The sequence below is a fragment of the Strix aluco genome, chromosome 2 (assembly GCF_031877795.1).
Source record: "Strix aluco isolate bStrAlu1 chromosome 2, bStrAlu1.hap1, whole genome shotgun sequence".
Classification (NCBI taxonomy): domain Eukaryota; kingdom Metazoa; phylum Chordata; class Aves; order Strigiformes; family Strigidae; genus Strix; species Strix aluco.
In genome coordinates, this window is record NC_133932.1 from 31,716,368 (window position 1) to 31,742,249 (window position 25,882).

The 25,882-nt window shown below is 40.0% G+C and overlaps 1 protein-coding gene across 2 annotated transcripts in view; it reads right to left on the reverse strand.

Annotated features, from left to right (window-relative positions):
- APP (amyloid beta precursor protein) overlaps window positions 1-25,882 on the reverse strand; it is a 227,767-nt gene that overhangs the window by 143,314 nt on the left and 58,571 nt on the right. For both annotated transcript variants that reach the window (XM_074813930.1, XM_074813921.1), the window contains exon 3: window positions 6,146-6,275. In XM_074813930.1, coding sequence (XP_074670031.1) covers window positions 6,146-6,275 — 130 coding nt within the window. The remainder of the gene's footprint in view (window positions 1-6,145; window positions 6,276-25,882) is intronic.

Consider the following 25,882-nt stretch of genomic DNA (forward strand, 5'->3'; position numbering starts at 1 on the left):
TGTGTTAGGACATCTCATTATCCCTGCAGTGCTTGCAGTTTCACAAAAAAAATGTGCCTAGCCTGTGCAGGCAGGGCTTTCTCATCCGCCCGCTAGCACTATACCAAAAATACCACTACTAGGCAAGAATATTGTCTGTGAGGGAGTAAGGAAGAGAGATGAAATATTTCTCCCAATGAATAGTTGCGCCTTTCACTGCACCTAGGATTTCTCTACCCGTGGTCTCCCCACTAAGTAATTCAGATTGTCAGTATTTTTGGAGATCCTCTCCTTCCTGTCAGCTAGTGCTGTCAGAAAAACTAGACATGATGTAGTCGTGTAGGCTGAAACTAAATGCATTTTTTTATTTTAGGAAAAGATTGTGGTGTGAGGCTTGTCTGCATCACTCACATGGCTGAGCAGACACTGAGGCAAGCTGGAGGCGGATAGCTAAACTAGCAGGGACAGGAAAACTCTGCAACAATTATTTAATGTCATTCTGTTGATTAGGCACTGCATGGAAGAGCCAGTGGAAAGTGCTTCCAAAGTATCCAGAAGAGAAGCTCTGTCATTGCAGTCAGAAATAGGTGCTCTAGACAGCGAGCTGAGAGGAAAAAAAAAATAGCAAGTACTGCCATGTAACAGACATTTCAAATCTTCCGTGGAAAAAATCCCACAGTTGAAATCACTCAGATGAACCAAAAGAACTGTCAATTACATATATCTCCATTTAAATGATTCATTCCAGGCATAACCTTGGTGTTTTCTTTGGTATAATTGGCTAGGCATGTGTATCAAAACCTGAGTATGCCTTTTCTTCTGACATCAGCAAGTGGTTAACTTTACAAGCTGTTAAGAGTAATAAAGCATGACAAGTTACTAAACATTTTCAAAGATGTTTTTGTTAAAAACAGAAGCCAGCTTTTCACTACAGAATCAAACAGCAAAATATACTTGTGATATAACCTAATCCACTTGTTTATGAACAAATGATTGCAAGTAATCATGTTTTGATTGACAGAGGCTACATACATAATGATATTACAATACATCTGGATCTGAATACAGTGCTTAGCAGTATACATTAACAGGATAATGAATCAGAGTCACATGTCAATACGCAAGCACACACTTTACACAGCGCAGTTAATCAATGCCCTGATACTTCCCCTTTACCCCACCTCGCAGTTGTTTGTCTGCCATGCCCACATAGCAATCCAGCAACATGAACATCTGCATAATCAGCTTCTCCTCTCTCTCCGGGGCTACAGTGCACAATGAGCAGCTAAACTGGGGTGTATTTCACCAACAGTAAATGAAATGTCATCTATTCAGAAATGTATAGCCATTCATTTATTCAAGGTATTCAAAGAATCATGGCATTGGAATAAGGATGCCTGCTCCTGCTGCCAGCCAGGAACACAGAGTGAATTACCTCATTGCACAGCCCACACTGCACAAATTCGCCAGCTGCTTTTCCTCAGGCAAGAAGTAAAGAGAGGAGAGAGTAAAACACTACTGCTTACTGCCCACACTGCCCCAGCACAGGTAGAAATCCTGCCCTCCTGCTGCAGCCAGTGGCAGATCTCCCTCACACGTTAACAAGGCCAGGTTTGCAGTCAGGGTATTTTTCAAGAAGTTTCCATAAAACAAAGTGGAAATCATGGGCTTCTTGACACTGCCTGATGGAACCCTGCAGCCATGCCACACAGCAAGCTTACTGTCACCATTTTGGAGGGCTTGGTCTTCAAAGCTCGTGCTTTTTGCATTCTGCAGGTGTGAGAACGCCAGCATGCACACCCGACACCATGCCAAGGAAGTGCTGCAGATCTTCACTCTTCTGCCAGCACATCTCATGGCTTATCACCTTTGCCTGAGCACCAAAATACATTCATGGCTCTATGTCAAGGAGCATACTCCTTAAACAGCATAATTTAAGCCTTTAAGCTTTGTATTACTGAAAAAAATCCCCTCAAATCCCGTATTTTCCCTTGAAGACAGCAGTCTGACACCATCATTCAAAAGACCTAAATATCCACCTAAATTCCTCTTTCTGTCATAAGGTGGCTAACAGAGCTTCAAGCCATAATAAGCACACACTGGAAGATGTCCTTTTCTAAAAGCAGGAAGATAAAAATAAATAAAGTTTTAAGGCAAATGCCTTCATTGTGTTAAGAAAGGTAACTAAAATTTACTCAAGAATTTTCGTCTTCACAAGAAGTTTCCCCTCTTCAATGAACTGAAACTGTACAGGTAATCCCATATCTCTGGAAGCATGCAGTGTATACACCAGTAAATCAGGTTTATTGCACAAGAACATTTTCTCAAAGCTTGCAGTTTTAAGAACACTGCAAAGTCCTGCACACAGGCACAAAACTGTATCTTAAATTTAAATTAAACCAGTAATGCTTTTCTTTAGGGTCAATTTGAACATTTTTAGGGGGCATATTTATGTGGTCACTGCAAAGACATGACTCAAATAAGGGACTTTCATTTTGCCTTATTTAAATTATTGCTTTTATGCTTTAGTTGCATCCACTTAAGAAAATATGAAGCTGTGTAATCTAATAAATCTGATAAATATTACTAATATGTACTGTTACAAAGTAAGTAACTGCAGTAAGTACCATCATGCACAAGTCTCAGAAAAAAACCTCATGAAGCAGTCAAGTGCTGTAGTGATATGTTCTCTGCACGTCTCAGCCTCGGCTGAAGGCTGGGATGCAAATGGACTGTGAAGATGCTCTGGCCTGAAAGCAGACACATTTCTGTCACTCACTGTTTCTCACCTCGGTGGAAAAAGATGTCAAGATGCAAGAAACTATAAGCTGACTCAAGATACTGAATGTGATTCTCACAGCAAAGTAAAATCTATAGGACTCATCCCTGCAATCAGCTGCCCACTGACAAACTTTCTTTTGGCATCTTAATTCTTACCGGAGTTGATGAATTTAACAGTGATCTACATCAAGGGTCTACCCGCACTAAAATTACTGAGGAAGGGACACTGCCAGTGCCCAACTTCTGAAGTTTCCCACTAGTAGCTACCACACCAAGAGGCACATTCAGAGGTCACAGGCAAGATTCAACTTTTAAAAAAAATATCTTTTAACATTAACAAAGCATTAGCAGGAGAGAAAGAGGAAAAAAAAAAGGTCTCGGGACTCCTTAGAAGTAGTCTAAGACAGACATAGTACTGCTTATGCTGATAATAGAATCAGTATCCTCATACTGATCTGTTTGTGCAGGCTGCAAGATTAGCTATCAAAATAAAATAAAAACCCACAACATGATATTGCATAAAATTATTAAAAAAAGATAATCTGTCAAAGCTGTGAGACTGGCAGACTGAATTCAATCAGCTCCCTGTCTCCAGTCTACCCCTTGATGTACAAGACAGGAAGAATATTCAAGGTATTTGACTGCAACTTTTAGACAAGAGAAAAATCAAAGTAATAAATTAAAAGGGTAACTGTCCAACAGGAAAAGTAAATGAACAGTCTTTGTTAAAAAACACAAATGACACTTTTTTTCCCCCTTCAAGACTTCTGCTCTTTTCAGTGGATCTGTTCATCTCATGACCAGCTTCACCACTCTGAAGGCAGGGAGCCAACAGAGGAGGACAACATGGGCTGCCAGCAACAGATGAACACCCCACTGCTGGGTACTAAGCCCCATTTTCCATGATGGGCTGTACTCCCAGCCTCACATGTGGAAAAACGACACACTCCTCCAGCCTCCTCCTATAATGCACTTTCACCACATGCAAGAAAATCCAGCTTTAACCATACACAACAAGCAGAGGGCTGGTTGATGGACAAAATGACAGATAATGGCCACGTTCACCATTCTTCCTCGAGTGGATGTAATTACGTGGCCACTCTTCCCCCAGTAAACTCTTGGACATCAGTATCTAAGGCTTTTGTTTCTATTGGTTGTATTCCAGTCACAATCAAAAGATGAATGGCAGCATAGAAGAAGGATGACAAACACAAACAGACACAATTGCATAAGCCTTAATTACAAGGAAATCAGGCAAAAGAAAGCATATGGGGGGATTTTAAAAAGGAAAATTGGAGCTAAGGGCAAAGCATTAATGGGCATGAGGTGCTTAAATGTCTTTGAAATTTTTGCCTCCAGCAAGCAAAGCCTACCTTGCTACTTAAGATAGCAGACATTAACCTCCTGATAATTTTTCATTTGAAACCACAACTCAGGAAAGACACCTTAAAAGTCCAAGTCCAGTTCCTCACTCCTGCAGGGAACTGTATATAGGCCTGTTCATAAATTTATGAACTTCCTTCTAAATCAGTAGACTTCTTATTCCTTTTACCAGAAGACTGTTGGAGCTCTTTACTCTTGCAGAAACTTCCTTGTAATTTCCAGATTAAATTTATTCATGGCCAATTTATATTCATTTGCTCTTGTGATGACATTGTCTTTTATCTTAAATTAGGCTGTAAGTTCTCCAGGGCACTGACAAAATCTACATAAGTATAGACAGTCCTGACCATAATAGTTCCCTGATCATAATTCAGAGCTTTGCTTATGATAATACAAAAAATAATAAAAGTTAGTTTTTATAGTTCCACTAGTCTGATCTTCTTCTGCCACATCTCTAATTAGTGCAAGTGCACTCGCATGGAATCCGATAAAATACATCATGATGAAGCTAGGTGAGACTGCAGGTCTGCCCCACCTCCAAGAAGTTGCTTATCTGGCTCTACAAGTGTATTGACAATACAAGTTGATGTTTTTATCTTGACTATGGAAAACTAGAGAAAACACAGCAACAAATGGGTAGAAGAGCATGTCTCTTTTAGCATTAAAACTTTTGGTGGAAGCGACCAGCTCACCTCATGTAGAAGTCTGGAAAACACACAAAAAGCAGCAGGTCCCTTCCTGCAGTCAGGATTCAGAGGCAGGTCCTTCCCTGCACCAGAAGTCTTGAATTTGGGTTCTCCTTGAACACTTTGCTCAGAATAAACTAGACCTTCTTACCTACAGTAGCATCAACAACAATATACTGCAGGTGTAGCAATGCCTATTTCATATCCATACAAACAAACATCAGATCTAGAAATTTTAGTGAACAATAAAATTTCACTGATACTTCTTAGTACAGATTTTGCACATCTGCTGTTTTGGCACCTTTGACCGTAGTGGTAGCATGCTTGTTAGCTACTCTGCAGTCCTATCTTTGTTAAGTTGGCACACTCACTGCCTGGGCATCAGGCAGAGCGTGACGCATTTTACCTATTCTACACAAATGATCAAAAATTCTAGGAAGATTGTGTATTTTCTGGATCACCTTCATTATTTAGCTCACGGAATAACTGGCCTGAGCTGCTTTCCACACATTTTATCTGCCCCGGCTTAATAGAAAAGCAAGTTCCAACTCTGCACTCCAGCATTTAAACATGAAACTAGGCAGCCAATTTATCACCATTCAAATGGCAGTGGTAAAGCAACATACTTAAATAGCTCATGGAATAATCTCAAAAAAGTGTTGTGCCTAGAATGTTAATGAAAACAACAAATTAATATGATTCTGTTTTCTGAATGCTAATAGAAGTAAAGGTTAACAAAAAAATTAAGGCCTGAACCTCCTTTTTAAATTGGTGAATTGATTAAAAGCACCAAGGATACAGCAGAGAATAGCAAGCAGCTGCTACAAAAATGAAGTTGCAGAAAGAGACAAGGGAATTTATAATCTAGCTTTTGCTTGCTTTCAATAAAAACAGATTCCCATTGTCATTCACAGTAAGAGACCAAGTACTAGGTATTGAAAAAATAATGGGAAGGAAAAAAAAAAGTACTTATTTAGGGAAGAAATGGATAGCATATAAGCAAAAAAACTGGTAAACTGGGCACACACATGCATGTCTGTATGGGAGGAAAAGAAGGGAGAGGACAGATAATGACAAAAATTGGAAGAGTAAGCAGAAGCCTGCTTTGCAGTCACTCATGAAAACAATAACAGGAAGAGCAGGAGTGTTTTCTCTCTAGTTAATGCAGTCCTAAAGGACTGAACAATTGGACAAAACCCACCTCGGAGAAGATGATAATATAGAGATGTAAAAAATAGTTATGTAGATCCCCTTTTTCATGAAGAGACTGAAAAACCAAAGAGCAGGAAAACACAGACTAAAACTCAGTCACTCACCCAAACACCTGTAGGGAACGACAATATGCGGGTGACCGTTGCACTGCTTCCATCCCCTCTTGCACCAGTTCTGGATTGTAACTGGCTGGTTGGCTTCAACAACGTTGGTGATTTGTAATTCAGGGTAGACCTAGCATTCAAAGTATAAAAAAGACAAATGTTACCACAAGTATGCGCTCTGGGTCACGCAATACTGTTACATGTGTTTGTAACATGAATATCACAATACAATACTCATTTTCTTATCTATCCCCTCTTCTGCTGTGCAAGGTACTTACTTCGTGGTATGAGTACGTGCACTTACCTGGAAAGCTGGTGTATTTGTTCATCAGTAAAAACATGTGGCAGCCAGCTCAGAATACAATGGTGGTAACAGCTAGCTGTCAAAATATAACTTGGCCAGTGATACTTGCTTTAGCTGAAGATCAGCTAAACAGGTGTTTCACAGTTGACTAAAATACTCTCTCCTCCATGTCTAGGCTATGGCTCTCCTTGAAAGACTCCATATATTGGGCCTAATCTCCATATGTCTAACATTAATAGCATACCTTTACGTTTATCTCCATCATTTTAATAAACATCATAATTCTTTCCCACTGCAGTCTGCACAGTATTAACAGTCTGTTGAATCAGTTATTCATATTTAGGTTTACATCACCAAAAGCCCATTTCCAACTTTCCTAAATTGCCAAGAACAAAATCCTATCTGCTCTTAATACTGCAATACACGTCTACACCCACAAAGATGCAACCAGCAAACTGGATGACTGATTTATTAGCAAGTCACAACTTTGATCAAGCCACATATTTGGCTTTTTATCACTCCTCTTTTTAAATTTTGCTGTCAGTAAAGGCTTATCTGGTCTCTTTCTCCAAGATCAGGTCTTCACCACTGACTTTTTGTGCAGCCCCACCTCCCGGTCACCTTCTACATGCGCATTTGAGTTCACTGGGAACACATTACTTTGCACTACGCTGCGGTTCACGCTGTGAAAGGATTTCAGAGCATGCAAACCACATTCCTTACAGATAAAACTTAACAGGAATATGTGCTCCTGCAGCATACCTAATGGGTGGTTAGTCCATGCCACCAGGCTAGAGCTGACCAAAGCAAAGCCTGCAAAGAGCATTCAGCACGGATGCTCAGCTCCTGCTGCTTCATTCTGCACTCTCAACTCACTCCACCAAAGGATTTGCTAACACAGACTATGGCTCTCGCTTTTGATTCTTCAAATTGGCAATCTATCAGACCTAACATCAAACTCAGAAGGTATTAGTTTTCCTTTGCCTTTCCTCAAGCAACCCTTACTAATTTCCAGGTATGTCAGATCAGAGTATTTAAGTGGACTAAAAACTACAGTCTACTCATACTTACCACCAGAAAAGAAAACAACAATAGGAACAAGCCTGAGGAAAAATAAGTAATTGGAGATGGTTCAAAAACACCCTGCAGAAAAGGAACATAATCCCAACTAAAGAAAACTAGGTTGAGATTAGGTGAACTCTGGGAGTCCAAAACCAATGCTTGGAAAACCACCATAAGAACCTTGACAGCCCTGCCCCAAGGAAAAAGTATTCCTCTCAGTCACAGATCTCCCCTAAGCTCACAGCAACCCAGTGGGCTGGTGCGTCCTGGCACTCCTCTGACCAAAGGTTTAAAACGTAACTGTGGCAAAAATGAAGGAAGCAGGCTATTTAACTGCAGCTCCAGTAAAAGTTTCAAACTTAAAAAGATACTAACAAACAACAGTACAGCCCTTCCAGATTTGAGATCAGTAGTTTTTGAATGAATGGGGCCTGGTCCACAGGCACCGTAACAACAGAAAGTAATCAAAGCATGATTGGAAATACTTGGGAAGAACTTACTTTCATTCAGCAACAGGAAAGGGCTTGTATAATTGTAAAATTGAACTATATTAACAGCTTAATGCATAAACCAAGGCCAGGTACAGTAACAACGCCAAGGAAATGACTACAGAAAGAAACACTACTTAAACAATTAATTTTATGCTAAAGAGACTGAACATCGCTTGTCTTCTATTACGAAACAGCATTTTTTAATCAGATACCTCTTGCTTTGCATAAGCAGTTCACAGAAGCCATCCAATATGTCTTTGTCAGCTTCAAAAGCACCCTCAGCTCACTACAACAGATGGTTAAAGCACGTGCAGAGGCTTCAGATGCAACCTTCTGTGTTAATCCAGCACAGGAGATACAGTTCACTTCAAGAAAGCCCACAGAGTAGAACTGAAAACTAAGGAGTGAAAGTTTCCTGCACTCAGAAGATTGTCGCTTTGCTTTGTTCTTTTTGTCAGCAGGTAACCAGGGCTGATGGTCATTGTCCACATTACAAATACACCATATATTCTATGCTACTTGCAGAAAGCAGCTCCAGAGGAACTTGCTGCTCCCCCTGCTCCATCAGTGCTTCAAATACCAAACTCTGAACTGAAACAGCAAGGTTGCAAATTCAAGGCAAAGCTCCCCTTTCCTCTTCAATCTCTTCATCTTTTCCCTTTGGTCTCCTCAGTTCCACCAAACAGGTCTGCACACGCTCATGCTCCTGACTCTTGTCACAGCACTGCCAAAATGGATTAGGATGTCACCGTGGCAGGAAATTTCACACCTCAACTGCTGTGTAAATATTACACTGCAAGGCACCATAGCTGCCTCAAGAACTAACAAGCAAGATGCAAGACAGAGAGATGGTATTCTTTGGACACCGCCTTCAGCATCAGCAGCTGCACTCTTCCAAGTTCATACATCCGCAGACATCACATCTCAATAATTACAGCCCACAGTTACCTAATAGTGGATGCCATCACAAACCATGTGCTTGATATATCACAGTGTCAACTGACACATTCTCATCAGGGACATTTTGACATTCCTCAGGGTTAAGTGTGACTTGTCACGTACAGAGGAAGTAAATGCCTTGAATGAAGACAAGTAAAAAAAAATTACACAATGGTTGGACTGGAATGTTAAAAAAGGAAATTAAGAAAAAACCTTAAAGCAATTTATGCATCCACAGGAACATGTACATAGCTTTAAAATGCTAGAAAGTAGGTTTCTGATCCACAAGAACAATGACATGCTTAGCTGCTTTCCTGAGGTGAATTTCTAGTAAGAGTAAACTATTACTGTAGAACCTTATTGAAACAATAAGATTAGAGGGGAAAAAAATTTAATATATTGTTTTTATTTTTGCTATTTCCCCAAACCACCATTTTAACTTCTGGTTAGTACAGTGGACCAAATTCTAAGTAGTTAACAGTATTTGTCAAAAGCATGAGGACAAAAAAATACAAAGAAGCCTCTTCTTCTGTTTCTACATCAGTTACTAAACTCCTAATTTCCTTTGACATCTCACACAAAGCTCCGTCTACCCTTCACAAGAGAAAACAGGCTTTGAATTTCATTATCAATAGGTTAACGCCAGTAACGGGTATGTGCTGAGGAAAGTTCCCCTCACTCGACTTACATAAGGTATTTGCTCTGAATTGAAGTGGGACCTACTTAGTGGCACAGAAAATTGAGCCTTGTATTTATAGTGTCCCTAATGAGCGACTGCTCCTTCCAGAGCATCAGAGCAAGCAGCTCCAGAAAGTTACAGGAGATCCAAACTTTCAACATTATTGTAACTTGCTACAGAGTAATTCCTTTAATATATTTTGAAAGAAGTGCTGGAAGAAACAAAGGTCAACATAATCTAAAAATTTTAACTTGCAATCAAAAGTTACAGCTAGGTTTTCATTTACTTCTGTTTTCATTACTAAGTTTCCTTATACACCAACTTCAGAAACAAAAATCAAAAAAGCCTCTCTACTCAGTCTACTCAGAATTTAATATAATCTTGTTCACATTTGTGTTTACTACTACTAAGCCTGATGACACGTGGATTTAGGACTAAAATGAAGATGTGCTTAATAAAAGGTGGCTTGATCTGTCTACATACAAAGGTGTTGATGATAAAATGGTGACAGTGTTACAATAAACCAGTTGAATATGTATTACCTAAAAGGAGATTAGGGATTATTTTGAAACAAATCTTGGAAAAACAAGAAGATACAGCAGAGAAAAAACAATGAAGCAAAGCAGCAGATGGGGCCCCACCCCACAGCCATCCCTCCCGCCTGTGGAAGGAAGAGCAGCTGAGAGGCCTCTGGGCACGGCCAGCGCAGGCAGGTGCATCCCCAGGCCTCCTGCTCACATGGGACAGGGAGACCATCTCAGGAAGGGCCGGCTGGGGCAGTGGATGACAGCTGCCGGCCAACGCGAGCTCCCTGCGGTATGCTGTGGGCAAGAGCAAGGTGAGGCCTTTCCTGGAAAGCCAGGCCCAGCAGCGGGGACAGTGATTCAGGAGGACTTAGATAAATTGTAAGGAGTTCAAAGAAGAGTCAAAGAGCAATGATGAAATCATGTATCCTGGGCAGAGGAAGTGCCTGATGCCAGGAATAGTCTGTTTAGTGGGGCCAAGCCTGGCTGCAGTTTACAACCACCTTCAGAAATGTAAAATCTGTGAACGCCTTAAACACAAATAGCTAACAAGAATGAGTTGCTGAGTGTTGAGACTGAACAACTGTGACCTCTTCTCCAAGTAGCCCACCCACTAGTAGAGGTTTCTCTTGTTAAAATGGGAAACGCCTACCTAACAAGGATACTCCTACTCAGCCACCACAGTGATACTTGGAAACATGTCCTACGAATAACACTAGTCACCTTTGATGATCCATACAGAATCACAGACCAATTGAGGTTGGAAGGGACCTCTGGAGATCACCTTGACCTCACTCCCCTACTCAAGCAGGGCCACCCAGAGCTGGTTGCCCAGGACTGCGCAGACAGCTTTTGAGTATCTCAAGGATAGATTCCATATCCTCTTTGGTAACCTCTGTCAGTTCTCAAATATCAGCATTAAATGCAACTGAAATCTCCAAGAGAGGTATTTTTTTTTTTTTAACTCAACCCCTGATATATGATTATATAAATAGGTCTCTCTTCCCAGTCATATGTGCTCAGAAGAAGCAAACAAACTCTGTACATCTTGGTGCAATCCTGAAGTAATACTTGAGCACAATCAGATGAGACAGTCCTCTCTGATACTAAAAGACATTTAGATACAGAAGAATAGTATTTCACCTCTTGATATTATTCATTATGCCCCTCATCTTCTGAAGTAACTCTGGCCATTCAGAATATTATTTCTTCTATCATATTTTCAAAGAAATTTGAAAGGTTTACAAGGTTAGCTGATGATTAGGAGGTTAGTGAAGCTATTTCAATTTACTTCTGAATTCGTTTATTACACAATTAAAGTAACAATAACAATAGAAATAAGTATACGTAAATCTTGAAGTACTATCAATGTGTATGATGGGCATTAGTGGTAGAGATTTATTCTTAGTTCCGCTTGAATTTAAGGATCTTTCCCTATATGTTCCAAAAGCAGAATCATCACAGGGAAGGGAACAAGATTTAGTTTCAGAGTAACAAATGGTCTGAGTTACTAACGGAATATGCTCCATCCATAGGAACTTAAATGTAACACACACATGCTCGCACTTCCATGTACTCACAGTACCCCTTGTAAAATACAGGGTGGTGTTACATTTTAATACGAATTAAAACCAAAACCAAACAAATAAAAAATAAACAGTATCTTAGACTAAAGAATGTAGAGCATAATCAGGAATTGGTGTCCATACTTGCCAACAATTTGGAATGGTAGAGAACCTGGGGAGGACGCAAAAAACCCCTGATTTAAATTAAGGTGCAAAATTAACACGTAATCATCACTATTTTTTATTTAAACACCTTAGTATTCTTCTCCAAAGTGCATCTCAGATCAGTCTGAATTCTGACTGTTCCAGAACAGTTGGTTTAACTGACACCAAAGGCTGTATCAGTCTGAAGTGGACACTTTTTCTTATTATTATTTCCTTCTATTCTTTTTCCTTAATCCTTCAGTTGTTTGTTGTACCTCCTCAAAATATCTTGGCTTAAATTAGATCACACATTTGGTTTCTAGATCTTCCTTTTACCCTAAGATTCAGCACCTGGCATGGCAAGACTTTGAAGCCAGCCTGAATTCAAGTGTAATTCTCAACTCCGTAGCCTGACAATGAGAAAAAGCTGCTCAGTCTCTCCGAAAGCACACTGCCCAGTCCCTCTGCAACGTGACACAGAAGAACTGGTGCTAATGCACCCCAGATCTGACAGGTATGAGCTGGCATTCTGCTTGAAATCTGTCTCAGGCAATCAGTGACAACATCTATATTAAAAACTAAATGCAAGACTGACCATAGAAGCATTAGAAAGGAATATTCATTCAGATAAAAAAAAAAAAAAAACCTGAAGAAATTACTGCTGTAAATAGAACAAAAATTCGGGTGGTTTTAGCAGTTGCATCTTTAGCAACTTGAAACACTTGAATGCTTTGATTTACTTAAAGGGTAAGATAACTTAAACTAGGATACAATTTGACTACATCCATACTCTCCTCCCCCACATTCCCTAAAAAAAAAGGAAAAAAACAACACTAAACAAGTTGGTCTGTGGAAAAGTTTCCTTCCAACAGGACCATGTAACTTTGTACTTTGAATATTCTATATTTACAATACCAATGTTACTTTAACATTGAGAACTGTTCACAGAAGTTATCAGACAATTTGCTTTTTAAAATTGTAAACAAAAAAATCACAGATGTGTCACAAGTAACTATTTGCTTCTGTGCTTTAAATGGACAAAGACTTTTTTTATCACTTCAGTGAAGTAGTCTGCAAACAGTTACTGCAAGCACAAAAGAACACACACATTTAATAACCAGTGTTTAGGAAGACTGTCATCTTAAAATTGCTTGTGGAAAACGTCCTTTGACAGCAAACATATCTGAAGGATAGCTAAACAATACTTCAACTGTGAAAAAAAAAAGATGTAAATTCCAGATTAACAAATTATAGTTGGATCAAAACTATTTCTATCCCTTTCTAGAGTATATCTTTAAATAAATAAATAAAATCCTTGTGATGATTTTCCTGTCAGAGGGCAAAAAGCAACCTACATGTTAAAACAACAGGAAGAAAAGATCAGCCGCTTCCCAGTATTTTGCATAGATATGTTACTGAAGAGCAGCAACAAGCAGACACACCCCACTCATTTTCAAGCGTTTACCATGAACACACCGAGGAAGTATACAATAAATATTTCCGCGTGTCCGTGCACAGTGTCCCTGCAAGCTTTCCAATCTGTAACTTAGGCAGCAGCAATGCTGCAGAGTCCCAGCTGTTGCAGATCAGCTGCAGCAGTAGTGGTACCACATGAGCAGCACTGTCACATGCACAGCCAACCCTGAATGAAGTGCCCTGTTCTCAATCTTGCAGTCTGTACCTGGCTATGCGCAGATTCAAGTTATTATACATGCTATGTCAAAATATTCTAGTTTATTATTGGTTTTTACAACTACTTCTCTACATTACTATAGAGGGTCTCTGTATAACTTAGTTTTGAATCTTGATTGATTAAGATTTAAATTCAGAATTGGGACTTCAGAAGCAGGAATGTTTAGAGAGCCTGGATGTTGGGCTTTTTGGGTTGGTTTGGGGTTTTTTTGGGGTTTTGTTTTATTTTGTTTTAAACTAACTGCTGCAAAGTCATGTTACTTAAAGGCTAAAAATTATGTCAAACTAAAAACTTCCATGAAAAACAGGAACATGAGCCTCACAAACTCCTGTGGAAAAACCCTCCCTTGAACTCTCTTATTTACAAATAAGGAAAAAACCAAACATTAAATTGCACACACTTAACACATGCAACTATGGATGCTTATTACCTTTATGCTCCCACCAGTTATCCAAATTTTTTGCCTGCTTCTTCAGCAACTGCTGGCCCAAGTTATGAATTTTAACCCTTGCTTTCTGTGCAAGTTATGGCTCTAGCCATAACTGTTGATTAGACCTGCAGGCTAACCAGGTGAAACAACACCTACTATAACCATAAAAGCACAGTAAACCTCTAGTACATAAGCTCTGCAGTCCTCTTGCACGGACAGAGTTATCAGAGGCATGGCATAGCCCCTGTACCGAATCACCAAGTGAGGCCGAGAACAGAAGCCATGCAAGCTTTAGAAAGATTTTAACACGTCAACACAAAACTGTGCTATGTGAAATCGACTACTTCAGAGAGCCCCAGAGGTCCAAAATCTGCAGACAGCAGCTGTTGGGTTTCACAAGAGATGAACCATATATTGCCACGCTGGCTATCTCCCCCCAACCACCACATCCTGGTCTCTTCTGTTTTTCCTGTTGCATGTTTACACAGCCAGTGTTGCCTAACACAGGCCTGCCCCTGGCCAGGACCCAACACCTCTACAGTCCAGCACACTCCCATGGACAGCAGTAACACCTCTCTTTCTCAGCCACGTCCCTGCTGCTTCAGGGACCAAGCTCAGCCACTCGTCCCTGGCTTTCTCAACCAGGCAGGCACTTCTACACAGAAAAGCAAAGCCACAGGCCTAGTTGGCATCTCAACTTTTCCTGTCATTCTCTGTAACGCAAGCAACTCCTTCACTTGCTCAAAGAGAATTATGAAAGTAGAGTCAAACCCAGCACCAGCTGCATTAGAGCAGTTTCCAAATTCACTGTCATGGGCCAACCTGAGAAACAGCAAGGCAACCAAGAAGGAATAGCTCTGGCCCTGTACCACAAGTCCCAGGTATCTGCTGCTGCAACTTGATCACTATAACATTTCAGGTATTTGCACTAATTCCCAGCTGCCTCTTGGGAGGAGAGAACATTTTTAACCCTGCAGTTTAAAAGAAAATAGAAGTAACAAATTCTTAAAACTATACCCAATTAGAGTAAATAAATAATCCCAGGCTGAGTCTCTTCCAAACTAGCCAGAGAATTATTTCTTTTAATTCAACCCTGAGGACAAGTTTCCAAAGACATAGTACTACTTCTCTTCAGCCACATCACCTAGCATCCATTCATAACATCCTTCAGTTTTTAATGGCTGAGCCTCACTAGCTGAGTCAACCCTCAGCCTCATCCAGGAGTTTCACATATTGCTCTTAAAAGTATTTCTTAGGGCTCATCTGACAAAGCATCCTTCTCCCTTCCAACATCTCAGCTGCTTCACTGTTACACACAGAGCTGCTGTTCAAGGGTTTTCTGTCACACAACTCACCCACAATTTCCACTCCTTTCACCCCAACTCTTGCCTCTCCAATCCGCTCATCCTGGCATCCTGTTAGTTCCCGTTTCCAATCTGTCTCCTGTGACTCTTAAGTCCCATGCTAAGAGGCAAATGCTCTGTCCTCCTCTCCCAAGCGTCTTTTAAACCTCTTCATTTTTTCCTCCAAGCGTGCAAAGCCAGCATACATTTCAACACTCAAACTAGTTTCCCTTGTTACTGAAACTATCCTACGGAAAAGAAAAACCAAAAAAAAAAATCCCAGAGGGGTGTGTGTGTGGGATGATGAACCTTCTAGGCATTATCCACAGATGGGGGTGGGAGATGGGGGCGGAAAGGGAGAAGAGATCAAGATGTTGCTGTGATTTCACTCGTGGTCATGATAACATGCACTCACTGTTTTTTTCTGTGAACAGTGTATATACAAAACCCTGGTATAGTAGCCTAAGTGCTTTTGGTACTGAGAGTGGTAGAAACATGAGCTAGTTTTAATACAGTGGCCAGTTGGGTTGGTTTGCCCACATGAAGCTTCATATGTACATGATCTCTTCTCCTAAAAGTCCCTAACGTGCTTTTATCTGGAATTTCATGGAAGACTGCCACTTACCTTGTAATTAAAGCAATCAGAAAAACTACCAGACATGAGGTAGCCTGCCTAACCCTAATTCACACACAGGGCTCTGTGCATTAGCACAGACTTAATTGAACACTCACACACTGGCTTTCTCTGAATGCTTTTCTCTGCATATGGGGAAGGCAGAAGCCTATGGAAGCAGATAAGGCTGCACGGTCAACCACATTCTCCTCACTGCCTTTAAAGTCCTTGATTTTATAACACAAATATGTTTGCGTGCACTAAGAAAACCAAACCAAAAATCTTAGCCCTGCCAGGCAAATTCTGTTTACCACATCAGGTCTCTAAAGTCTCTCTTGGGTAATTACAGAGGATATCCAGCTGCTCATACTGTAAAACCTCAGAGTGAACAAGGTTGGACTTAACAGTCTTTTCGAAGCTGCTTCCCTGTCCACGTTAAGCACTTACTCGTTTAAATGCAGCGAGCACTTTTATTTCTCTGTAGGCAGAAATTTTTATTCATAGAGGAAAAGCAAAGTCCACTTTGTCATGCCACCGTAAGTCCATCCACAGTTTTACTCTTCTCAAGTACAAATACAGAAGATGAGACTAGATTTGCCTGTTACTCTATGGCATCGCCAGAAGCAATTAACACTTCTGAGTTTGGGAGGGGTTGGGGTTTTTTTTGACTTTTTTTTGTTTATTTGTGTGCTTGGGTTTTTTAAATTAAATTTCTGCAGGAATAAGGTTAAATATTACAGCAGTAAAATGGAACAATACCTAATCCAGTTAACAGGGTAATTTTTATCTCAAAGTAACACATCATGTACATCGGATAAGGACTGCTGTTCTCCCAAGAGGGATAAAAGCTGGCAGCCAGTAGTAGTGAAAAAAAAATTTTAAAATCTCCTCCTCTAGGCATGATACAAGATTTCATCCACCCCATTCCCTCTTTAAGGGTTGCCTGAAGCACTGTGTCACCGTATCAAGGGACAGTGTAAGCAGCTAGGGAGCCTGGGTCTGGTTTTTCAGATTCTCCTGCAGGCTGCCATCCCTCTGACAGCACACACCAGTGGGAGGAAGGCGAGGCACATTGCTCTCCTGGCAGCAGCTCCTTTCTTGATTACATCAATATATGAAATGTTAGTGATCTGTGTAAGACAACTAATACACAAGGAGGGTGTCTGAATGACTGTGTTGGCTACAGTACCAGCATCCAAGGGACTGCAAGAAAGGCTCAGCTCCCTGACCTGGATCTTCAGCAGCAGTCCTTAGTATGACTACTCTTCTAAAAAGGCAAATATTAAAAGAAAACCAAACAACAAAGTCTGACCTTTCTTCTTGTTATATTATCATGATGATGATGAAACATTGTACTTCATCTCACGTATGTCACATTTCAAAAAGGGCTGGCATCTTGTGCCAGCAATTTCTGCCCAAAGGGGTACTGTTCTGAAGGAACGAAATCAAGCAATTTAATAGCTTTGTGAAAATCACTACACGTGGAAAGTTATGATTTCCTTTTCCCCAGGTTTTGAAAGAAATCATCAATATAAATGGGCTATAATACACATTTTAAATCATCAAATTATCTAACTGAACTAGTTTCAAAAGCTTCACCTAAAGAATCCTCCCACTTTTCTCTCAAACGGGAACATATGTGACTACAACTGAGTTGTTAGTTATGTTTGTTGAGTAGACCACAGTACAACACATACCTAACAGTAGCATAAAATCTATGAAAATATACTTGAAAAAAATACCATTGTTCACTATTCAACTATTTCCAAGTTCCACTGCTTACAAAATGACCTACTTTATGTCATAGTTGTCCTCCAGGCCATTCAAAAACTGTCACAAAGTAACAGGCCTGGAAACTAATTTTTAAAAATCTAATTAACTTATGCATTCTTGAGTTTACTGCGGAACTAGCCAAAGGGTAATTTATTAATCTAAGATTCTAGATTCAGTTGTATGCGTGCCCCAAGAGACAAATGCAGCTGTGATTTCCCTTTTCATGAAATTGACTTCAAGCTCTAGTACCAAGAAAGTGAAGTGGTAATGTAAGGTCATATTCTGAAACAGTGGTTGTACTCCATCATCCAGGATACAAGAAAACCGTGCATGGTTTAGTCTTGTAGTGAAAGGAATACAGGAAAAGGTTGGGAAACCTGCAAGTTAGAAACAGACTACCTCATGTTCTAAAATAGGACTTTTAAAAAAAAAAATCAGAAGTTGAACCTGAGGAACAAAGCTATAGGGAGCACATCTGCAGAAAATATTCAAATCAGTAACATTTCTTGTTTGTGAACCACACAGGAATGTGCATTCAGTGTTTTCTACTTCTGTGTCATGGTCCTTTACAACAGGATACCTACAGTAATTACCTGAGTAGCTCTAAGATGACACTGCATTTTTTTCCTTTTACATCAAGCAGCAATGTTTTTTAATAATTCCTGTTCTTGTGCACGAGATATGCATTATATAGACTATAGCTATACACAGAGTATTTAGTGTCAGTATAAAATAGAGTAAAAGTTTCCTTCCTACAGAAATCATCTTTCTTCACAAGTATTTATAAATTTGTGTTTTTCTCTTAGTTCTTTCTCAAAACATTTGGTCTAGAGTAATCAGAACTGCCTCACACAGATACAGCTATTCTGCCTGCAAACAATTCTCTTACAACAGTAACCTGGAGAGTACATGACTGAAGATAAATTAGGCATTTCTTATTTCCATTACTAATATTAACTGTATCTCAGATTAAATGAAGTTTACTGTCAAAGCTCACCTATAAAAACTGTCACTAAATGTTTTCTGAAGCCCTGTCTACTTAAGGGAACTGCAGTTTGGAGCCACTACCAATGGTTCATTTAGTCTTTTACATTTCACATGTGTCTGTGTTTCAAATAGAGGACTCTATAAAATAATGATGCTTTAAAACACAGACAATAAATTCCAGTACTGCTGTTTACAAGTAGAATAAGCTGAACAAATGTACTTCAGCCTAATTAGAACCACATGGACATATTCAGGATTTCATTTTAAACTTGTATTATACTTTAATCTGAAGTAATTTTCAAAAGTAGAAAAACCCTTATGATACAAATGTTTGTACAAAGATATGGCCCCTGTACCCCTTAAAAATATTCACTGAGAAACAAACTATTGGAAATGTTTCAGAAATTTGGACACTACACTTTAGCACACCAGAAAACTTCCACAACACTTTCACTTGCTTCATATATTTAGATTTGAAGTGGATATTTTCAAAGAATCATTGCTTCTTCCGCTTTCCCCCCCCCCCTCCTACTTTTGTCCTTCCCTCCCACCCCCTTCAATTACTGCTGTCTTTTGTGAACTCCCAAATAAGGAGCTTCTTTTCAGTCAGGGAAAACAGAAAAACAAAACCAAACCACTAATACAAGGAAACAGTTTCTAAAAAAGAAACTATATTAAGAAGTTGAATGCATTTTCACTATTCTTTTCTAAAGTAGTAGAGAACTTTGTAAAAAAAGAATAAAATTACGCATTATAAACATTGCTGAGACTTCTGCAGAAATTTGCTTCATATTTCCATGTTGGGAAAAGGCAGGAGGCAAGTAAGTAAAGGGCAGCATAAGTGCCAGGTAATGGACACCTCATCAGGTCACACAAAGAAGGAAATGCCCGCGGAAGCAGCTCGTACAAACGTGGTGCAAATTGTGCTTTATATGGAACATATGTCTTTGGTAACACTCACAAAGCATTACTGAAAGCTAATGTCCAATAGGATATTAAGAAATCTTTAATAACCATTGAAAGTATTATGGCTCTCCAGATCACTTAGAATTCACTTGTACTCATAAATTGCACTTACTGTTTTTCTAATTCTGCTTCGTGACATTTCAAATCCCCAGTGTGACAGGAGGAGAAGAAGGGTATGGAGAGGTCTGTAGCGACTGCCACCTTCGAGGGTCTTTGCAACAAAGCTTGGAAATTTGTCCAAGATAGATGTAAAAATTCTGGCTTATTTTAGTAAACTGGTTGGCACCTTCATTTCCAGATGATAATTGGACTGAAAACCCAACTAATCCCAGTTTTCTACTAAATACTGTAGCTGCTAGAGAAATAAGCCATCATCCTGAGCCCACGAATGATGTCCTCCTGTTAAATACCCACATGGACCTCCCAGCCATCTTCCCTCTTGAAAGCAAGGGCTTTCAGCCAAAGATCCTTCAGATGATGCTGTGCCCTCAAGTCCATGGGTGACTGCCTATTTGGGTGACTGCCTATTTGAAAGCAAAGCAAGAAATGAAGTGGACATCATCATCTGTGCGTTACCTTAAAGCGAAGCCCTACCATCCTTTTCAACAACAAACTTCAAAGTCTGCCAGACTGCACACACACACACGCAGACACAATGCCTGTAGTGGCAGACTGAGTTAGTCCTGGGTCTGAAACAGAAGTACACATGCAGTGTCTCCCAGGGCAATTCAGCCACGTAACACTTGGTCTGCACTCTTTTTTAGTAAAATCATAACATCTTATTACTGTTTTTTCAAAGTGAAAACCCATGTAGCAGAAAATCCCCCTCTGTTGCCGCATTACCACAGCAGACCCACCTGGCTTGGTTGATTTCCAGCAGTGAGAACACATGAGGTGGAGCTCACAGCCCCTCAGACCTGTGCTCCACCATTAAGCATTTGCAGCAAGCCCCACTACTCACAGGCTCCAAGTTGTTCAAACAGCACAGGAGAGGTTAGCGGCCAAAACTTTTGAGTAATTTTTTTAACTTACAGGTAATGAACATTGCTGCAGAGCTAGCTATTGAACCTTGTAGACATGAGGAGGAGAAAGGTTCTGACAGAAGCTGCTCATAAATAGGTATATAAACACCAAATCTAGATGTGTATGAAGTTCCCAGTCATTGGGCTGTCTATAGGTGTCTGTAGGTTTAACAGAAGCAGCTCAGAAGCATGCAAACCAAAGAACAAACTGTCTTAGCACTCCATCCCCCACAGAAAAAGCTAAACAATTTCTTGCCAGCCTTCTTCCTCCTGCAGTCTGTTCCCACACAGATGGCAAATCGTTTTTTGAGGCCTTGTACTGCATGCTCCACTGAAGTCAATGGGAACCCTGACACCGACTTCTCTAAAAGAAAGACTGAATCCACCAACTCAAAGAAAGCCAGAAAAATGAAAGGCTTGGGTTTTTTCCTCCTCCTACAAAAGAACAATCTCAAAAGGATTAGGACAGTTGCCAAATGGAGAAACCAGAAGCACTTCAAATTGCTCCCTGTGACTCAACTGACCACAGTGATGTTAATCCCTAGAGAACAACACTGTTGTGGCATAACACTAAATCCAACCATATCCAACAAAACTTCCACACCAATACACGTAAGACCTTATTCTCAGGATAAGCAGAAACAGGATGTGCATTTCCAAGTGCTCAAAGGCATGCTGAGCAAACAGTGTCAGAATAAACTTAAAAAGTCCAAGTCGATTATGAATCTTCTGAGATGTGTTGATCCTAAATTTTAAAGGACGGAGTAAGATGGACTGTAATCCTGCACCTGCTTTTCAATCCAAAACACTGCAGCTGGAACATGCCCATGCCTCTCTCGCCAGCTCTCCCAACCCACTCACACAAGAGACAAACACCCAGGCCAAGAGCAAAGAGCGCCCATCTCAACCACATACTGTCACAGGCTTGAAAGGGCAAATATCACCACACATTCTCAGTCCATCTACTGCATGAATCAGGCTTTCAACATGAAACAAAAAAATTATGTCTACTTAACATGAGTTACAGTGTTAACAGGTTGCTGACAGCGTGACAGAACTACTTGCCAAGCTCTGACTCCTACCCTGGGTGAACTGCTCTCTTACTTGAAATCTGAACCACACTAGCTCAGCAAGGTGATGCCTAAATATGGTATAAAAACAGTTCCTACCACCTCTAAGTACATGGGTGGAATAGGTAAATAATACTATCATTTTTAAGAACTTAGCACCAACTCCACTCTACAGACATTTCTGAACTTCACACACCTCAATCTTGTAGAATATTTTGCTCTTGAAGAGAAAAACAATGAGGTTTGCAGTAGGATTTCATTTCTGTTGAAGCTTGTACCCCATTCTCACTGAGGCATGATCTCCAAAGAAATAAAAACCATTTAAAATTCTCTACTGTGTTAACATGACTTAGGCTTCAGACTGCAAATTCAGCCATTCCTTACTGCTGGCACTCCCAAGTTGGTTTCCTGTCTTGCGGATCGTTATTTTTAAAATATGCTGGACAATGGTACGGTAACATTAAAAATCAGGAAAGCAAATGTGACACCGGTTGAATATTCTTTTAAAGAAGCCAGTCGAGGGAAATGCCTGAGCATTCAGTTATTCCCATGCTGGTTATCAGTGCCGTTTGCACAGATGAAGAGGAGGTTCCTTTACAGAGCCCTATCAGGCAGATACAAGTATCTTTCACAGATGAAACAGTATATGAAAACCATGAGTTACTTTACTTTTACTACTGGTAGGAGAAGGAGAAGGAAAAAAAAAAAAAAAAAAAAAGGAAGTTTTAGCATGATGCAGATTAACATTTCCAATTTTGAAGCTAAGAAAACAATTTATGAATGTCCAGAAGAGGACACCACATGCTGAGTACACCAACTGACAATAAGTGTTAATGGAGTCTACTGTCATGCTACAGGATGAGAAGGTGAGGGTGAAGCTCATCTCCCCAGAAGGGTTGGTGGAAGATGCCAGCATGGGGTAACTGAGGGTCACAACACTGGCTGAGCAGACACAACACAGGTTACAGGCAGCCTCTGCCAGGCTTCAGCAAGGATCTGGTGATGCCAACCATCACCTGAGAAGCTGTTGCTTGCTTGGCAGGATGTTCATTCACTGGGAATAGTGAAGGAGCATTGTAAAGTATTAGCCTTTGTGTTCAGGCTTAGGAAATATTTTAAAATAGACCAACAGGATATTAAAAGAAAGTAAAAAAACCCCACTAAAATATATGTAATAAAACTGAATCTTTGCATGTAACAATTTCACAATTAACCAGTTTCTTGAGGCAACTAACATGCAATTGTTGTGGCTGTATCCAACTAAACAAGCTCAGATCACCTCAAGAACAGGACATTCTGTGCAGCAAAGGTGTCAAGGAAAGACTAACAAGAAAGGCACCTCAAGTACTATTTGACAAGTACTAACTCACTCAACCTTTGGCATCAAACTGACTTGCCCTTCATCAATAAAGGATTTAACAGACTGGCATCACGAATAGTAGCTTAGTAGAAAAACGTATTTCTTGTATTAACAGCTACATACACAGGGATATTTGGAGTCATTATGGAGTCATCACAGCTCAGGTGCCAGTAACACAAGCAAATAATTTCTGCTCTTGCATGATCCTCCAATTTGCCAATTCCTTAAAATCCAGAAAGAACTTTAATATTGAAAGCAAGTATGATAATTTATCATATATATCTTCTTTTACTTTTGTTTCACAGTAAGACTGCAAACAATACATTTAATTGAAAATTATCTTTGGCACCTTTTCTCCAACAGGAACTAAGTTCACTGAATTGGACTAAAGTGAAAATAAATAAATAAAGTTTGACCATTCCAATCAAGAAATACTTGATGGAAAGGATTTTCAAACAGATGAAGAAAGAAACAAAAAAAAAATCTTTAACACTCCATAGTGTCTTGGCTCATCCTGAGAGAGAGATTACTTCTCACCTCGCAGAACAGCACCTACGCTTCTGTTGAAACTTTCGGAAAGGAAAAAAGCAGATCAAAGCTTTAAATGCTCTTATCTTCAGGATTATGTTATGATGTAATCTACTTTATTACTGCACTCTGTGGCTTACCTCTTTCTGTTGTTTAGCAGGGTAACTGTTTCAGAGAGAAGCTTTCTTTAGTACTCATGAAAGTAAGACACTAAACTAGACTGAAGTTCCTTCTCCAAAGTTAATCTAAGCAGCAACGGCAATGTAAGGATTTGCACAACTTCACGTAACTCTGTATCAAACTCCTAGCACAGTGTGAGCCATTTTGCATCAGTCTATTGCTGTAACAACTGCCAGGCTTGACCCTATAACACTCTGTAAGACAGCCCAGCACTTCTTCCACAAGAAATTCTATGACATGGCTACACAATGTTATAAATCAATACATCACATTAACTTGCAAATATCAAGTCTGCGTTATGCTTAAGATGGGATTTTAGTTTGCTAAACAACAGCAACAAAGAACCCTAAATTTAGAAAACAGCATGCGAGACTGGTGCTCCTGAGTGCAGCCACTCTTCCCCTCCACCTCCAGCTGCAAAACCCTGACAAAAGCAAAAGCAACAGCAAAATCACCAGCAGTTGGGACTCTACATTTGAGATGGAAGGTCTACATCCTTTTTCTCAAAATACTTATGGCAGGCCTGTAGAAGAAGAGTTCAGCAAATGACCCAAGAAAACTAAATTTCAGATGGGATCACCACTGCAAGGATATTGCATGATATCAAATTTCTCAGTCTTTCATTCATCTGTCAATTCTCCTCTGTTCTTCCTGCTGTCATCATCCTGCCTAAAAATACCAGCCTTGTTCACATTTCTTTATTTTTACCTGCCTTCTTTCATCTCCTTTTCTGCACTGATTCTGGTATTTGGAACCTATTTGCTCTCCAATTATGTTCCTACTGCTGCCCAAAATTAAATCATGGAACCACATTTGCATCTCTGATTAACATGTGGCCTGCTCTTTGTTACTGGCTTGATTTGACATCTGTGTTCTAGACCTAACAACATCCATTTTTTTCCCATTTAAATTGTTCATGTTGTCTATCACCAGAGAAAACTTGCTGGGGAATTTCAGGTATTAACTACATATGTTCTTCTGAAAACACACAGGGATCAAGAGGCAGAAAGATGTAGTGCCTTCAGAAATATCCAAAAAGCTTTTCCTTCACAGGCTACTCAAACACCACAGTAAAGCCATCCTCTGGTCAGCTGTCATAAGAAGGGAAAGTCATGCTCTTCCCTTCCACCTCTCCCACATTAGCATTCCAGCTCATCCGACCCTCAGTGAGCTGGGTCAGAGAAAGAAACTCATCCTTTTTTGTTTGTTTGTGGGGGTTAGCTTTGTGTCAGTTCAGCTCCCTAAATTTCCTCATCACAAGATGAGACATATGCTAAAATCTGGCAGAGCAGAAATGAGGAGGAAGAGGGGAAGAAAACTGACTCTTTTTGCAACAGCATGCACCGCTTAAGCTCAACACTTCTGCTACACCGTTCTGTAGCAGCACTCCTGTTTGCTTGGTAAGACACTGAAATTAGCTCTCACAATCTAACAGTCTCATAGGAGAGACTGTTCTTGCTACAGATCTTAAGCTACAGTGGCTCAAGATGCTGAAGCTGAATGTCCCCACTTTTGCCTACTTTCAGGAATTTCAAACCTGGCTGAATATGGGAGGCTTCTTGGTCCTCTGTGTTGCTCCACATCAGAGTGGTGCTCTTGTATGAAATGCCTGGTGTAGAGGAATGAAATTGTGATAGGAACACATCAGCCTGCTGCTCAACCAAGTGGTTCTGATCTGCACCAGCACCAAAATCTCAGAAGGCCTCTTCCAGACTTCAGCAAGTAATGGCCTATTAGCACCTATGTGTCCTCAGCAATAGCTCAAAATGAGAGTTTCTTTGACAATCTCCTCTAAAATACTAAAAAGTATACACATATCAACTTACACAGTATTACAAGTTTAGCTTTAATAAGATCAGTCTATCAAATCCCCTTAGGATCCTTGTTTAGAAGCATAAATGTAATTCCTGCTTCTTGGATGATCCCTTCTGATTTTTTTCTCCTCTTAGACTGAGTGTACAGACTTGCCAAGCTGTGTGGGAACTTGGAAAAGCAACGTTAGCTGCAACACTTCACAGATGTTTAAAGAAATACTCATCAAAATCAAATTTTCCATTTTATTTT